The 17,617-nt window shown below is 41.5% G+C and overlaps 1 protein-coding gene across 1 annotated transcript in view; it reads left to right on the top strand.

Moving 5' to 3' along the window:
• The window catches only part of LOC119033782 (protein kinase C epsilon type-like), a 58,340-nt gene extending 43,855 nt beyond the window's left edge, over positions 1-14,485 (top strand). The window contains exons 11-15 of the mRNA XM_037124317.1: positions 918-1,072; positions 11,082-11,220; positions 11,414-11,602; positions 13,014-13,160; positions 13,421-14,485. Of these exons, the coding sequence (XP_036980212.1) occupies positions 918-1,072; positions 11,082-11,220; positions 11,414-11,602; positions 13,014-13,160; positions 13,421-13,567 (777 nt within the window). The 3' untranslated portion in view covers positions 13,568-14,485. The remainder of the gene's footprint in view (positions 1-917; positions 1,073-11,081; positions 11,221-11,413; positions 11,603-13,013; positions 13,161-13,420) is intronic.
• Positions 14,486-17,617: the final 3,132 nt, after the last annotated feature.

The raw sequence follows: 17,617 nt of genomic DNA, 5'->3' as shown, positions 1-17,617 counted from the left end.
GAGGTCCAGTCTTTGTGAAGGTCCACAGTTACAGCAGGGGGTCTTCAGATCTGACACAGTATAACATACATACACATGTACAATATATATAGTCCGTGTGTGTGTGTGTGTGTGTGTGTGTGTGTGTGTGTGTCCTCTTAACTGCTCACAGTGTGAAGTTTGAGGGCTCACACAATGACCGGGAGGGACTGATCCTGGTTTCTTATATACGGAGCTGTTTATATCACAACCCCCCAACAATTACACACACACACACACACACACACACACACACACACACACACACATCCTCTCTCTCTCTCTCTCTCTCTCTCTCTCTCTCTCTCTCTCTCTTATTTCCTATATGAAGAAAGGGAGCTGGAATTCAGGAAGGGGGCCATTTTCAGTACCAAGAGAATAGAGCTCAGAGGGCGAGGTATAGCGTGTGTGTGTGTGTGTGTGTGTGTGTGTGTGTGTGTGTGTGTGTGTGTGTGTGTTACAGGAAGGGAGAACAGACACTCAGTGTTAGTCACACAGTCATGTAGTTTTTCCATTTCAACATCGAACTTTCAGATTCAGTTTTCCTTCACGTGTGTCAGATTAATGTCACACTAGAGAAATATCAGGGTGTTACAGTCAAAACTCATGAGACTCCTGAATCAGACAAATAAAATGTACATATTCATTAGTGTTTAAGTTCTCGGGACAAGGTTTTGGTCAAATACAGTTTAAGAAATTAGGAATTTTGGATACAAGTTCATCAATTTAAGGTTTGAAAATGTTTGAAAAGATGAAAAATGTCCGTCATAATTTACCTGAACCTAAAGACAAGACAAACACCCTGTAAAGGATTAGTGCACCATGCCTACCTCAGAAAACAAAGAACTGACTTAACTCTATTTAATGATATTCAACTCTCTCGTCCTCTGTCTCTTCAGGACCGGCTGTTCTTCGTGATGGAGTACGTGAACGGAGGCGACCTGATGTTTCAGATTCAGCGTTCGCGGAAGTTCGACGAGGCGCGATCTCGTTTTTACGCGGCCGAGGTCACGTCGGCTCTGATGTTCCTGCACCGGCACGGAGTCATATACAGGTAACAGGTTTACAGGTTTACTTGATTATTCCTTTTTTTAAGATTTATCCTGAGTTATCACATCACAGTGTGCGTGACATCGTTCTCATGCACCCTTGAACTCTTTCGGTTCTTTGCACATTTGCAGAACTTTTGACTCGAGCACTATTCCTTTAATCGTTGGATATGTGGAGCATGAACGTTCTGCTTGTTTGATTTAGTGCGTCCAGCTGAGATATGTGTCTCCATTACAGGGCATATAGGAGAATTCCTGGAAGAAAAATACAAATAAACATGAACTGAAACTCCCAGCGTTAACGAAGGGCTCTTTTTAGGATTAAGCACAGAACTTGAACTCATTCCTCATTCTTTGAAATACTCAAGGGCATGAATGTCCTAAATCCTCCAGCTGACAAACACATTTTTTCACAATTTTAAATGTTCCCAACATCTTGAATCAGAAGCTCTCATGGGGTCTTGTGGTTGTGGAACATCTCCCTCCTCTCCTGAGACTTAATGCGGTTTTAAAAAAAAAAATATATATATATATGTGTCCTCTCATGTCTATTCTAACTTGTATGTCAAGCCAGTCGAGTGTGCTCAGGCCTCAGAGATGTTCTGCTCAACCCTGAACTCGCCTGACAGCTTCTCAGTCGTCGTTAGCTGCAGCGGAGTTATTGTGTCATGAAGTCTTCAACCAGAACAAAAACAAAACCAATGCCAGTGATCCGTGCAGCAGATGCGAGAATCATAATCATCCAAACTTTTGCATGTTGATTGATTTACAAACACCAGAAAATCTCTTGACCATGGAACAGAAACCAGGCTGCAGGGAAACCACCAGGTTCTGCAACAACTAACTTGAATTATTCAAAACTTTAACAGCCTAGTTTATTTTTCTGGCCCCTGACAACAACGTACATGATTGGAGGCTGAAATATTTCCTAGTCCTTCCTAGTTTCCGAGTCCTGCTGAACGCTGTGATACTCTGACTCTTCATCTAGAGCCGCCGTGGGCGTGAATCGCTGCGTGGCTGTAGACTCATCATCAGGACATTAAGTTTTATGACGTCTGCAGGAGGGAAGACAAAGGAAATCATTTCAATTTGGTTTCATGTTGGTGCTCGCCCAGTCTTTGTCTCTTGTCCTCTCTTATTCTTTTTCTAGCTAGTACCAAGGTGTATTAATGTGTTAGCGCAGATCGCCAGTTGACTCCCTTCCCATTGCATTTTATGTATGATGTCACGAAACCCTGCGAAGACAAGGAGCAGTAGAAAGCAGCCGATTATAAATCTCATCAGACAACATTGAAAAAAAAAAAGTTAAATCTTGTTTTTAAAACAAAATCTGTAGATGGAGTGAGTCATCTTGCTTTTTTATCGTCTCTGTTGAAAGTTGCACATGTGCGGTGATCATTTGCAGCTGGCAGGGATCTGATATTACCACGGAAGCGGTGATTCGTTATTTACTCTTTCGTGAGCTAATGATGACTCAACAGTATATTGTTTGCAGGAAAAACCCTGAACGTAAGTGGTTTTTTTACTCAGGTGTCATGTTTCCATTAACGCCAATCAGAGTCATTTGACATGTAGATGAATGCTGATTGTATCTTCCACCAGATGCCAGATGTTCTTGGGTGTTAGTGTGAGAAAGAGATCAGGCCTGAAACTAACATAACATGCATGTGAACAGTAGAAGACCATCTGTCAGACTTGGTGGGTACTGATGGATGGACTGGTCCATCATCCACCACTCAGCAGGGAGAGTTTGTTGCCTTTTCTGTGATGCAACGTGGAAATCACCACTTCGTCCAGGTGACTGGGTTAGTAAGACCTCGTCATGCTGAGGTTGGAGAGGTCAGGTTGTAGGAGAATGGCTGTTGTTGGTTTGAATCCTTCAGGAAATTGGGTGACACAGAAACAGCTAATTCGAACACAAGTGATGTTTGTTGTCGGACGTTCGTGGATTGTTCTGCTGCTCAGTCACACTGAGAAACACATTGAATATTTTCAAGAGTTATGAAACTTGAGATCATTGACCCGGGAAGCTCTGTGTTCGAGATTACCCAACAGTCCATCTGCTTCAGGTACTATTATCTGTCTGTGTGGACTCCTCAGTCATAATATCATTGTCAACCAGCAGCAAACACACAGCTGGTCCCACAAAAGCAACGCGCTGCTCGAATCATAACACCATTGTGACGGATGGAGGCTCAGTGCAGGTTCAGCCTGTTTGTTCCCAGAAATAACTGGGATGGAAGAAAAAAGTGAGTTGTTCTTTCCGCCGTTTCCTCTTCGTGAATCCGAGTTTCTGATTCGGTGTTTAGATTCTGTCCTCGTGCAATCTGTGTATGTGCGTGCCAGGACGTGAGATGTGGTTGTTTTTGGATGTGTGAGTGTGGTGGATCATCATCAGCAGTCATGAATATACAAAATGATGGCATAAAATCATCACGCACTAACCCCAGGTCGAGGACACAGGCTGGGGAGTGATCCAACATGAGTAGTGTATTGTTACTGAAGCCTGAAAGCTGGTTCTGTTTTGTTTCTCAACAGTTAACACAAATTTACACAAACTTCATTTGGATCCAATTTGTCCGCACCCTTTTATTTTTCCCCCAGAGGGTTTAATAAAGTCCCGGGCAGAATATTGCCAGGTATGTGTTTCTGCTTTTGAACTCAGAACCAATTACAACTTCAATCAATCAAAAAAAAAAAACTGTCAAACTCAGCGTCTAGCAAGCAGGTGGAAAGAAACCAAACTGTGCTTTGCAATTTAGCTTTTAATTGGTATGACAGTTGCGCCCATCCACATTCCGGTGAAGGGGGAAATAAAAAATGTTCTGACTTGTTGGTATTTCTTTTAATCACAATCGAATAACCCAGCGCCAGGAGAACATGTTCTGTTCGTTGGGATGTGACTCCTGGCATTAAATTGACTAAAACCCTAGCAAAAAGAAAAGGTAATAGCTGCTAGCTTGTGTTAGCGCCATTAGCAACCAGTTTGGTGTTAGGGTGACTCCGATTTTGCAGAACGTAGGACTGGAAGCGGCGTCCGATGGCGGCCTACTGTACATCCGCTGAGTCAGACTGGGAAATCTCAAACATCCCCCTTGTTTTGAACAGACCCCCATTAACCTGAAACCTTTGAAAAGACTCGTATATAAGGGTCCAGAGTGAAACTGAAACATATGAAAGCATTAGCGAGTCGTTGATGATATTCCTCAGCGTCAGAAAGCCACGGAAGCTGACAAGACAGCAGACAACTGGCACTTTTTCTGACCAATATTTGATTTTGATTTCAAAAAGAGGGGTTGCAGATACAGAAAAAGACCAAATCAAACCAAGGAATCCATCAGAAATAAAAAGAAAGGCATTGTAGTCATGTCAAATCATGGTGACCAGTTGAGGCCACAGCGCTTGTACGCCACTGAGCATGACACAGGTTAAAATCCCTACAACATTACATAACCCACTCTCACAGTTTGTAAACAGAGGATGTGAAATGACATAGAGTTCTTCCACCATCCTGTCTCATTATTTAGTTATTTTGGCTTCATGAGCTCACAGAGACGGATGTCCAGTCCTGCTGGTGCCTGCTGGACCACCACTTATTGTTGCGCTACAATGCTTTTATTAATGAAGGAGGTTACGGTCATTAAATTACAGCGGTGTGAATGTTTCTTTAGGATGGCGCAAGTTGACCTCAATCCAAATCAGTCGTGGAGGTTGAGGCCAAAAGCTCAGAGAGTTATTGTTCTGTGCTTGTTTTCAGTTTGTGTTGGCTCCATAACAAAGCATTTAAAAAAAGAAAAAAAGAAAAATCCTCCACCCAAAGTCTGTGTGTGGCAAACACTCACCTCATGAAGAAATGTGGAAGTTGGCTGTTAAAAGTCTCCAATTACCAGTTTTGCCTCCAGCAGACCTGGAGCTGTGATTTTAGTAACAAAGGAGAGATTATTACCACTTGAAAACAAGAGTCTGCTTGTGTTCATGCCATAAATGACAATGAGTGGGAGAATGTTAATAAAGTACATTAACGGCAAATTCCATGTGCATATTTAGATGTTCTGCTACTTTATCCAGACAAATATTGTACTTTTATACACATTTAATCGACCACTGTGGTTCTCACAGGACAGCCACGCTACAAACATATGATGATCTTATCGAATATGATGCATGGCTGTAGATTCAACAGTATATTGAATATTTAAAACTTAGTTTTATGGCAGGATGTAGCCAATCAGAGGCAGAGTAGTCATGTCAAGCAAGGTAGTGTGATCTAAAATAACGCGGCTACAGCAACTGTTTTTCTGCTGACTGACTGGAGTGTTTATATTTTATAAAATATATAAAAATACAGATACATTGATATAAAGCCTGTTACATAGTGATGTCACGGGTGTAACGCTCCATTCTGATCCAGGCGTTTCAGGCTTTCTGCACATGTGCAACAGTAACTCCCTTTGGCTTCTCTTGGACTTTGGGCTTTCTCACTCTGCAGACATTTTACATGCACAAAAAAAAGCATAATATATTAAGGATATACATTTTTCTTCCACCTCTGATGGTGAATAATTCAGAAAGCATAGTTAGTTTCCAGTCGGTTTATATAAAAAACAAATATTGCAGCTGCAGGAGGATTTTTTTTAAAGCTCGTGTGACATCGTCGGATCATTCCTGATGATGTAAATAAAGAACTTGTTTCCATGAAGTACAGGTGCCTTCATCATAAAGGGTCCTTGTACTAAAAGTTCAATGAGAATTTGAAGATGTTTTCCAAGGATCTAAGTTAAAAACATTTGCCTGACTGTAAGTGAAGAGGAAAGTGTGTGGGGAGTTTTCTTGTCGACTCACAGGTGTGCAAAGGTTTTGGAAGCAGAAAAGCCCCAAACACGGTTAATTAACATGTGCATGAAAAAGCAATGTTTTCATCACCAGTGTCAGGCCTGAGGGCATTTACTGAAATTAAGATTAATGGTTCAGTCTTTCAACATTGTTTTCTCAGTCACGCTGTTTTGATAGTGAATATTGACTCTGTCAGATGTTGGCAGGCAGCGAGAAACAAACACGCACGAACATTGCTGTTAATTCCCAATAGCTTAGTCGAGCTACCTGATCCTCTCTCTCTCTCTGTCTCTTCACCCTCGCTGTCTCTCGTCCCTGACCCACTTTGTTGATCAGAGGAATATGAACAACAAGATTTGTGGGAACATGATGTCCCGACTCTCTTTTCTCCTCCTCCAACAAACCTCTTCCTCTCCCCTCCCTCACCTCGCCACCCCATCCTCCCTCCGTCAGGCTTCGGATGCTCGTCTTTTCTGCCATCAGCCCCCGACGACGACACTCTCATCCCGACAGCTCTCCCTTCCAAAAACAGAGACAGTAGCTCAAGTACCTGTCTTTCGCTTCTTTACAAATTGAACTCTTCGAGACCAAATAAAGGAAATGTTTGGATGTGATAGTGTTGACAGAGCAGGTTCGGACTGGTTGCCGGGCAGATACACGTCTGGATAAACACACACACATGCACAAGTGAGTCATCAAGACTTTACTCAACATCAGCAGCTCTGATGCATGTCGAGATACTAAGAATAAAGATAAAGTGATATTTTTTCACGCCCACTGCATCAGTGTTTAATGTCTGGAAACAAGCAGGTGTTCAAGAACTAAAATTAAAATGAAAACACTGTTAAAAGTAGGAAGCGAGTGATGCCAGCAGGGTTTCTACAGACACATGATGGTCAGGACTCACAGCGTGTAAGTTAATAAGTCACATCCGAGAGAACTCGTGCAAAAGAAGTGAGCAGCTGTGACTGTTTCTTTTACAGGAATTTAACTATTCTAAATTTCCAATTTTTCCTCATTATGTGCAAAACAAGAGTCCCCCTTCGACACTGTTTCACAAGGGCACCGTCGCCGTATTCTTGGAGCCATCAAGTTATTTTTTTCTCCACCTGAAGCTGAATGATAATCAGACTTTCTCTTCAGCGCTGCCACAGCCCCGTGTAGACGGGTCTGGACATGCAACACTACATGATGATTTGCTCTAAATGAAGCTGTAGGTCCGAGGCCAGGTGAGCTGGACAACCTGAGAAATCCAAACATGACGGACATGAAGGAGTTTCAGCCCTGATTTTCATTTTATCTCCCAGTTTATCAGCACTTCTGTTCCTCCAGCCTGATCTGCCCTCTCATGTGATTCCTCACCGAAACCCGTGTGTGTGTGTGTGCGTGCGTGCGTGCGTGTGTGTGTGTGTGTGTGTGTGTGTGTGTGTGTGTGTGTGTGTGTGTGTGTGTGTGTGTGTGTGTCATTGAGAGAAAGAGAGAGAGAGAGGTTAGCTCAGTGCACAGGGGTTGCCGCTGAGGACGTAATGGAAAAATCACTCAAGATTAACATGAAACACAGGAAATGCTCTCAATTGAGCCTGATTGCCTCGTGTGTGTGTGTGTGTGTGTGTGTGTGTGTGTGTGTGTGTGTGTGTGAAGCTTCTGACAGTGCTGACAGAGCAGCTCCTGTTTATTGACAGGATTTCGTTAAGCGGTATTGCAGCTTTTATGGGAAAATGAAAACATCTTGATGCCGATGATGTTACTGACTGACTGTAGGAACACGGTGTTACAGTCGTGTCGAACTAAAATTAAATCAGTCACAGTTCCCAGAAAATTCCACCCCCAGAGGTCTCTGTCATATGCAAACAAAACAAAGAAAATCTCCGTCAATCTTCTGCTGATCGGACATGAAGAGCCGATGTTTGATTGACGTCGTTGCAGTTACACAAGCGCAGCAGATCAGCACCAGCCAGCCAAAACTTCAACTGATTGTGATAATAAAGAGTTCACATTTTTGTTTGCATTTGCTTGGTTAAGTCGGTCCTTTACGTTCCTTATTCAGTTTGATCATGGATTAAACAAACCACTTTCTTTTTTTAATCCCTTTAAAATGTTATTTCACTCTATTGTTATTGAGCATTTAACTTCAGGTTAAAGTTGTTAAAATCATCTTGCGCTTCACCGACTGGATTCTTTATCAGCTCGTTCCATCCGGGTTCACTGAGTTCTTTACTGCAACATGCTGAACCACTTTTTCCAGTTTAGGCATGAAACTGCTGCGAGTGAGGACGAGGGACGCCACGGACCGGTTGCCCATCTTATCTCAGCTGTCAATCGCAGCTCGTCCCGTCCAAAAGAAGCACGACAGATGTTCATTATCTCATCAAAATGTTCTTTAATTGCCTTCTGCAAAGCTAAAACATGTCCTTGATCATTTTTGTGTCCAAGTTCCTGTGATCCTGAATCTTTATGACACCAGTTATTGAGTTATTTTGCTTTTAATTAACAACAAGTCAGACAAATGCAACATAAGAACAAAAGAGAAAGTCGTACCACGAGTTGATGAAATGAGAGAGAAGCAGAATTGTGCCTGGAAATAAAAAAAACTAATAAAAGAATTTACCTCACCGATCATTCATCTCAATAAACCAGACAGAAAAGTCATTTTTTCAGAGCACAGGAACCTTTTTTCTTTATTTATTCAAGCACTTAGGTTCATTTATTATCATTCAAAAGACTTGAAACTCAGAACATTGTAACAAAAAACAAAATAATTGAATAAAACTGCACAAACTGACACAAAAAAATGAAAGATTATCTAATTATCTGCTTTGCACCATAGATTAGCTTTCAGTACTACAGAACATCTTCACATAAATAAATATCATTCCATTAGTGCAGCTGAACACCTGCAGCCACTTAATATTGGATTTTCCTGCAGCGAGGTGATGTGTAATACACAGATTAACGTCAGCAGCCAGTTAAATCCATTCACAAAAAATGAATTAAATTCATATGCTATTTTTCTGCCCCGCTGCAGGCGTTTCAATTCACATCTAATGTCGTAAGAGTTGCCTGGAGGTGAGACATGCAAACGGGCAGCCACAGGGTCGCCGGTTTAATTTTTCGTCTGGGGGAAATGGAGAACAAGTGCAGCTCTTTCCTGCCTCAGCGCGACGCCATCAATGTGCAATTTCAGCGAGGCACAGACTCCACCTGCAACCCAGCACAGAACAGTGTTTGTTTTTGGGAGCTAAGAGCGATGAAGGTTTTGGTTTTCATGCGGAGTTCAAAATACATTCAAACAAACGTACCCAAGAAATTACCCAGGAAGGAAAACAAACATGCTGGAAATGGATTTGTTGGAAAGACATAACTCGATGAAAAACGCTGCCAACGTCTCGAGTGAAAAATTGGAGCCAACGCAGGAGTGTTCGCCATGTTACTCATCACAGTCTGACCCAAACCTGAACCATGAAGTAAAAATTTGTTCGAAAGCCAACTGTCAAGCTCCACTGCGTCTGACATGTCGTGTTATTTCTCCTTGAGACTTGAGGCACATCTGCATACCAGTCATGGTTTCACCGAGCACGAGATCCAGAGATCCTGCCGTAACTGTTCACCGTCACTCACACGAGTAAATTACATGTTTTTGATAACCATACAAACATGTGGATGCCATTTGTACAATTGTGCAAAGAGAAATTGTATTGTTGAAATTACATTATGTTGATTTTAGAGAGTTTCAGTTTTGGAACTGAAGAAATCTCTGTTAGGGATGTAAAAATCTAGAGTCAAACCATTTATTATTAATCAGTTCAAACAAAGTAATTAGGGATTTTTATATTAATTTTAAAACAGGTGAAACATTGATAGCGAAACCACCAAAACCCTTTTTACCAGAATAAATGTTGGCAATGTTTCTTCAACATTTCTTCAAACCCTGAAATTGTTGAAACTTCACATTTTTTTATATTCAGTTTCAATTCTATGTTGAGTTCTTAGCTCAAGTTTAACGTGAAACTCTCAGCAAAATGCAACCGAGGCTTTTTTTTGTGAAAGTCAAACCTTCGTGTAAAAGCATAATTATGACGAAAGAGGCACTTTAAAGATTTACCGTATTTCCATTTTTGAGTCCATCTCATTTTCAGTGGGAGTGCTACAGGCAAATTACCAATAGCATCAAAATCTCTATTTTTAAAACACTGAGAAGTCTCGACACAACATGAAACTTTACTCGCAGTGTCACCAGGGTCTCTACACATGAGCATGAGCATTGAGAACATTGTTACACAGAGTTTACTAAAAAAGAAAAGTTTTAGAACCAGGTTGCATTTCGGCGAGAGTTTCGCTTTAACTGAACTCTCAAAAGTTGAGTTGAGAGCGCAAAAGAATTCAAGATATACTGAGATAGTGGGACTATAAATAGTGGCGTTGCGTAATCAGCAGCTCTGTCGCATTTTTTGTTCATTTTTTCTCACAACACTCAGCAGTGCAATCAATAATCTGTCAGAGCAAGGCATGATGGGACAAACGAAAGTACAAACTTCTCAACAGTAAATCACAGCAGCTCTCAAACAGGATCGTTATGCTGCCCTTTTTTTTTCTTTTTCTTTTTTATTTCGGGGTCTTACAGAACAGTTGCATAAGCTCTCTTCAGAACGGCACAACAACATGCTCCATCTCCTCCCCGGCTTGTCGGGGCGGCTGTATTTTCTGAAAACACCTTGAGCTGAATGGTTGCGTTGGCTACATGGAGGAGATGTTGACATTTTTGTAGCAATCAACCATCAAGCTCAGAGCGGCTGCATTCATGACCGACCCTGTCATCTCTCAACACTGCTGCTTTTATCTCTCACACTTCTCTCCCTCCCTCCATCTCTTATTCAACCCTCGGATTTTCCCAGGTCAGTTCCCCTTTCCATGCTTCTCCTTTATATTCCTCTTCTCCCGAGATCTTAAAATAGAAAAAGAAAGTGGAGCTGTGAAAACCTTTTCCTTAAATGTGTGATGAATTATTAGCAGCATACATTAAACAAGAGTGAGAGAGATGTCAATGGAATAAACTTAAACATATAAAATTGAAAAAAAGCCCACGCTAGAAGCAACCAAATTGAAAACTGTTGTGTGTTGATGTGCAAATAATCTCCCTTTGCTAATTCCTCTCTCCACCTGTACATCCCTCCTGCTCTGCAGAGACCTGAAGCTGGACAACATCCTGCTGGACGCCGAGGGCCACTGTAAGCTGGCAGACTTTGGGATGTGCAAAGAGGGAATCCTCAACGGAGTCACCACCACCACCTTCTGTGGGACACCTGATTACATCGCACCTGAGGTGACCCGAGACACACACACACACACACACACAAATGACGTCCACATCCTTGTAGTGTATTTGTAAAGATGAGGTCAACGTTCGACTGTTTGCTGATGATACCCTACTTTCTATGGACATGCTAAGTTGAAGCGAAAGAAGGAATTTATGCCTTGTAGTAGTTAGTAAGAATCTTCTTCTTTTGTGTGATCAGATCCTCCAGGAGCTGGATTATGGCCCGTCAGTGGACTGGTGGGCTCTGGGGGTCCTGATGTACGAGATGATGGCAGGCCAGCCGCCATTTGAAGCCGATAACGAAGACGATCTTTTCGAGTCCATCCTCCACGACGACGTCCTCTATCCGGTCTGGCTTAGCAAGGAGGCTGTGTCCATTCTTAAAGCGGTCAGTTAGACGACGACGTGAAACGAGCTCCATACTCTCATTTTAGTTCTGTCACACAACCACAAGGCGAAGATGATGATGATGAAGAAGATGATGATGATGATCTTTTTTGTCTACATGTGTCTTTTTTTTATTGAGGATGCGGCTTTTTGCTTAGTGTGACATGTTGATCCATGTTTCCTGATGCTCAGCAGAAGGGACGTCGGATAATTCCCTCTATTTCTGATTCTATGAGGTTTTTTTTTTCAGTTTATTGGTTTTGTGTGTGCGCGCATGTGTGTGTGTGTGTGTGTGTGTGTGTGTGTGTGTGTGTGTGTGTGTGTGTGTGTGTGTGTGTGTGTGGAAGTAGTGCCACCCGTCTTCTGCTCATTTATTTGTACGTCCAAGTTTTTCCATCACAAGCCTTTAGTTTACCTTGGCTGGTTTAGCTGCAAAGCCTTGTGGGAAAGTGTGTGTGTTTATGTTAGACAGTGTCTTGGACTCTGACCAGTCACTGGACCAGCACTCCGGGCCCTGATTGGACATGTTGTCCAGCTGAAGGACTCCGGGTCACATGTCAGACTCTCTAGCAAGCTCAGCAGCCTGTTCACCGCTCATCCACTCTCTAAAGAACTGAGAAAATCCTGAATATTTGGAGCTGTTATTTCTGTGTGTGAGACGTTTTTTTAATCAACATTTTATTTATTCGGCAACTTGTGTTGTTTTGACGTTTTATCAACATATGCAGATTCAAAAAACACCATTTAAAACCACTCTCGGACAAAAAATATGTACAAATCCAAATCCAATCTCTGGGTTTTTGGTTACTTAGAGCTCAATTTCCAGCCTGCAGATCAAAGTCTAGGATCTGCTGCTTGTTGATTCAACATTTAGAAATACGACAGCGGTGTATTCTGACATGCAGCAGAGTTTGAGCCTGTATACAAGATAATATATATGTTAGTTTCTGTCGTACGCTGTGTGTTTACTTTACCCCTCGGCACTTGAAGGTAGATATTTTGTTTATTATCTTTGGAGCCCCTGCGGACGCTCATCATTTGATTTATTTTTAGTCTCTTGCGGTGATTGTGTGAAATTGTCTTTTTCCTCGTCGTCTGAGCCGTCTGCTGTTGTGAACAGGTAAAACCGGCCCGTCATCCTCTACAGAACAGTAATATAACAAAACAAAACATCTATTTTCAGCAGAACAAAATGATGATGTTTGTTCTCTTGACCAGAACACGAATCGGCTTTTTAAACAAAACTGATATTTGCGTCACGTTTCTCATGAAGCCAATTTAAAAGATCCTCCACGTGTAAAATCTTAGTCCTGTATGTCGTTGTATTTAAAAATGAAAACATCTTTTCTTTATTTTAACCACAATACTCTTCCTTTCTCTCCATTTCTGTCTTATTTCCTGTCACTTCTCAGTTCATGACTAAGAGTCCTAACAAGCGTCTGGGCTGCGTGGTGGCTCAGGGTCTGGAGGAGGCCATTAAGCTCCATCCTTTCTTCAGAGAGATCGACTGGACGCTGCTGGAGCAGAGGAAAGTCAGACCTCCATTCAAACCACGCATTGTGAGTTCACTCACACACACACACACACACACACACCAGAGATACATATCTGTGAAAAATGGATCGTGCCTGCAGGGGAAGAGGCTAAATATTAACTTTATGACTGTTGAAGAGAAGCACTTACTGTATTTTTCACCAGTTCCTGGTAAAATAATCCTGTACCAGGAACTGAAGGAACATATTCAAACTACTATCATTTCAGTGCCTCTTTTAATGATTACCCAACATTTAATCGTACTCGTCTCATTTTGTGTCTCCAGAAAACCAAAAGGGACGTGAATAACTTTGACCAGGACTTCACGCGTGAAGAGCCCGTCCTGACGCCGACGGACAGCAGCATCATCAAGCAGATCAACCAAGACGAGTTCAAAGGATTCTCCTACTTCGGAGACGAGGCGGCGGCCTAGACGCGCGCTCGCACTGACACGCATATACATACGATTAGCAACACGCGTACGCGCCTCCATCGCCACAACCGAGTGAAGACACAGTATTTAAAAAGACAGACTGAACTCTTCCAGATTCTGCCCACTCCAGGAATTATACTAGACCGTCTGTATCTCTCTTTAAGGTTTTCTGTGCTCTTGATGTTTGTCCATCTGTGCATATCCCATCAAACTCCACGCCGCGAGCAGCATGTACGTGCAGGTCAGCGACTGTGAGGAACGACACAAAGCTTCTTCTCAACTCGGTCTGGATGCATTTCTGATGCAGGCGGGCAAAAACCAAACTCTGTGTTTCAGAAGCGAAATAGATGCATGGGTGTGTGAGTGTGTGTGTGTGTGTGTGTGTGTGTGTGTTACAAAGAGAGATAATGTGTGTACAAGTGTGCATGCATGTGTTAGCTGCATACCTCTAGAAAGAGTAAGACTGTCATTTCTGTTTCATGATCGTGTCGTATCCCGTGTCCGTCTCTGTGTTTTAAAGAATGTTTTTCTTCCCTAAACATGTATGTGAATGGAAAACAAAACAAAACAAAAAAAATACTGAACCAATGATTGTATTTAAAGAAAAAGAAAATGGTCTTCAAAAGTACTTCATTATATATATATAAAAAGAAAGAAAGAGATGTCGTAAAAAGGAGATCGTGGTGATATATGGTGACTTTAGAAGTTTTGTCAGTGCTTGATTTTAAAAATTCAAGAGTCAAATTAAATATGAACTGAAAGATGAACCACAAAAGTGACTGTCTGGCATTCTGAAGTTTAGTTTAGTTTTATCTCAGCAGTTCTTTTCTGATTGCAAAAGAGAACGCCGTGCTGTTTTTACTTCTCCTTCCATATTCAAGCTTTTTTGTTTAGTTCCTGCTCTTCCTTGAAAAAAAACAAAAAAAATGATTGGTAACATTAGCGAACCAGCTAACGAACCCACAGCAGCTCACAAATGTGGAGTGTGTCTGTTGTTCTGCAGTTTTCCACATAAGCTGACTATGAGACAGCTGCCCAGAGGAGGTCAGAGAAGCTTTAAAGGAGCAGTTCACCCAGAAATGAAAATCTGGTCGTTATCTACCCCCCGGATGGAAAGTCAGGTGAAGCTTTGTTTGTCCACGGAAACATTTTCTGGAGCGTCACAGAACACAAACGCCATTTTATGTTTTGTTTTGTGTTTCCCCAGCTTCTTCTTCATTTTGGTGAACTGTTCCTTTAAAAAGACAATTCCGTTTTTTAAGTGATGTCCTTGTTCCTGAAACTCTTCCTGAAAATCTTTCTGGGTCAATTCCTTTAATCGCTCCATGATCATTGGATCATGCCTCGTGTGTGTGTGTGTGTGTGTGTGTGTGTGTGTGTGTGTGTGTGTGTGTGTGTGTGTGTGTGTGTTGCAGCAGGTGGATCGTACACAGACGTGAACGTGTCGACTGAATGTGTCAAACTGAATGTATTTGCTCGGTGGTGTCTGTGTGAACAGACGTCGTCTTCATCTTGTTGTTGTTTATTTAAAATGTCTTCTTGTCATTGTTGTGTTGTTTTTTTACTGGATGATCTGTTTTCACTGACACGTTAGAAATCTTTAGATTTAATGTTGACGCAGCGAGACTCACCTGACAGTCGTACTTTAGACCCCGCCCCCCTTTCTTCATGTACACGGAGGTCAAATAAGCTTCAAATAAACCAAAAACAGGCTTCAGAGGAAACTCCTGCAGGTGTTGCAGGTCAGGTTTATGACTTTATAGTGAACTGAAAAGATTTCAAACATCTTCGAGAAAACTCTGTGTGCAATACTTCGAAGAGTTTTCTATTTTCATCCTTTCATTCTTCGTACCTTCCTTCCCTTCCGCCTCTTCCACAGACCTCAGAACAGTCAGTGTTAATTCACACGTCCACCCAGTGTTACATTTATATGCAATCGTCACGCAGCAGCAACCTTTATTGATGTCAAAGTTTTTGGCAAATATAATGCTGAGTTCATGTTTATGTCACCTAAATCTGAGTGATAACAAAAGTACAAATTCAAAGTGAGCTGCATTGAAGTATTTATCCAAAACAAACAAATTCACGTGTATTATAAGTTGATGTTTTCAACCCAGTCAGCAGAATCAATGTTGGCAGCAAACAGCATGTTTCTGTTTAAACTCTGTATTTCTTCATGTTGCTGCTTTACTTTTCTAGAGTCTCATTTTAATAAGCTGTGTTAGTGGTTTGGTTAGTTTTAGGAAAGAAGGGTTTGGCTTAAAACACTTGTTTTGTTTTGTTGTTTTGTTTTTCACCATAAACACGTTTTGAAGTGTCTTGTCAGAAATATCACAGTTTTATCTCCACAAACACAGCTGGAAATTTCCCGACTTCTTGTCAAAAATATTCCCCTTTTATCTCCACAAACACAGCTGGAAATTTCCCGACTTCTTGTCAAAAATATTCCCCTTTTATCTCCACAAACACGGCTGTATAATGTCCAAATGTCTCCTCAGAAATATCCCGCTTTTGTCTCCACAAACACTCCCTCCTTTACTCACACACTTTTACCTGAGTAACATTTTCAATGTAACACCCTCTTAGAAACATATTTCAGTATTTTCCCTCCACCAGAGGACGTTTAAAATTACTTACATTTACTTATTTTATCAATCATGAGCCAGAAAAACTGAACATGTAGCAGTGAAACTTCACAGGTGTCGTAGCAGCAGGATCAGGAGGAGAAGATGTTTTAGAGACAGTAGCTGACGGAAGCAATCAATCACTGATCACACACACACATAGATAGATAGATAGATAGATACCAATGTCCAAAACAACATGCCGTCTCTCCTCTTTCCTCCCCTCGTCTCCTCTTTCCTCCCCTCATCTCCTCTTTCCTCCCCTCCTCTCCTCTTTCCTCCCCTCATCTCCTCTTTCCTCCCCTCCTCTCCTCTTTCCTCCCCTCCTCTCCTCTTTCCTCCTCTCCTCTCCTAATGTGTCTCCTGTTGCATCTTTGTTTAGTCTTTAATTTAAAACTGTTTGTCCCACCACGACCCAGAAAGGATGTTCTCTCCCAGAAGTCCTTCACGCTCGATGCCAAATGCTATTTCCAAATTTTCCACCCGGTAGTTTTAATATTTGTTCTAGAGGAAAAGGAAAATAAACTTCGTGCAGGAAGCTCCTATTTATTACTTTTCAAGTTCGCGGAGTCGAGTTGCTGTGAAATTCCTCACACGGTGGCACGAGGCTGATTTCAGACAGTATTATGATTTTACCATCATCTTCCTCTGCATACAGAATGTGACTGTATGTACATGTTTTGTTTTGGGGTGTTTTTTTTTTGCAGTCCCTGTATTTGTGAAGCTTTGTATGTACATTTTGTCATCTGACCTGTGCTTTTGTTTTCTCCAAAGGGTTCTTTTCATTTGTGTTGATATTTGATATTTCTCCTTTTTTTTTTTTTTTGCGCTGCGTGCCAAATGTACTGTATTTTAAAGGATGTGAAGGTGTATTTTAATTTTTGGAAACAAATTAAATATCATGATGTCAGAAAGACGTTTCTCTCCGTGTTGTGTATTGTAATTTGATTTTGTCTGTTCCTCCTTGTTGGTGTAGTTTTACTGTGTTGCTGGAGAAAATGTTGGTAATGCACGTTTGTGAAAAAACGCAGAGAAGTTAAAACTTTACATGTCTTTAGCATCAAGTTTACGATGTTTCTCTTGTCACAACACTGTGCTTTTGCTCCGAATAGGTTTACACACCAAAAACACTCGGTGAGGGTGAGGAGAACATCATGTTTGGCTTATATTACCTGTCACATTGTCACATAAATGCTTTAAATCAAACATTTCGTATAATTTCAGCATAATACGACCTGAATAAACACAAAAAGACATATAAAATACATATGACATCACCATTCAGCAATGCTTTAAAGAAGAACACACCTATGGGAGTTCACGCATCCACCAAGGAAAAGAAAATGTAATCTCTTCCATCCACAATGTTCGAGAAGTTGACAGGAGAAGATGCTTGAAGCGTTTATCTGCATCTGATTTCTGAAGA

Source organism: Acanthopagrus latus, chromosome 15 (assembly GCF_904848185.1).
Source record: "Acanthopagrus latus isolate v.2019 chromosome 15, fAcaLat1.1, whole genome shotgun sequence".
Classification (NCBI taxonomy): domain Eukaryota; kingdom Metazoa; phylum Chordata; class Actinopteri; order Spariformes; family Sparidae; genus Acanthopagrus; species Acanthopagrus latus.
Note: the sequence above shows the minus strand (reverse complement) of the source record. Positions and strands in the feature narration are given on the sequence as shown.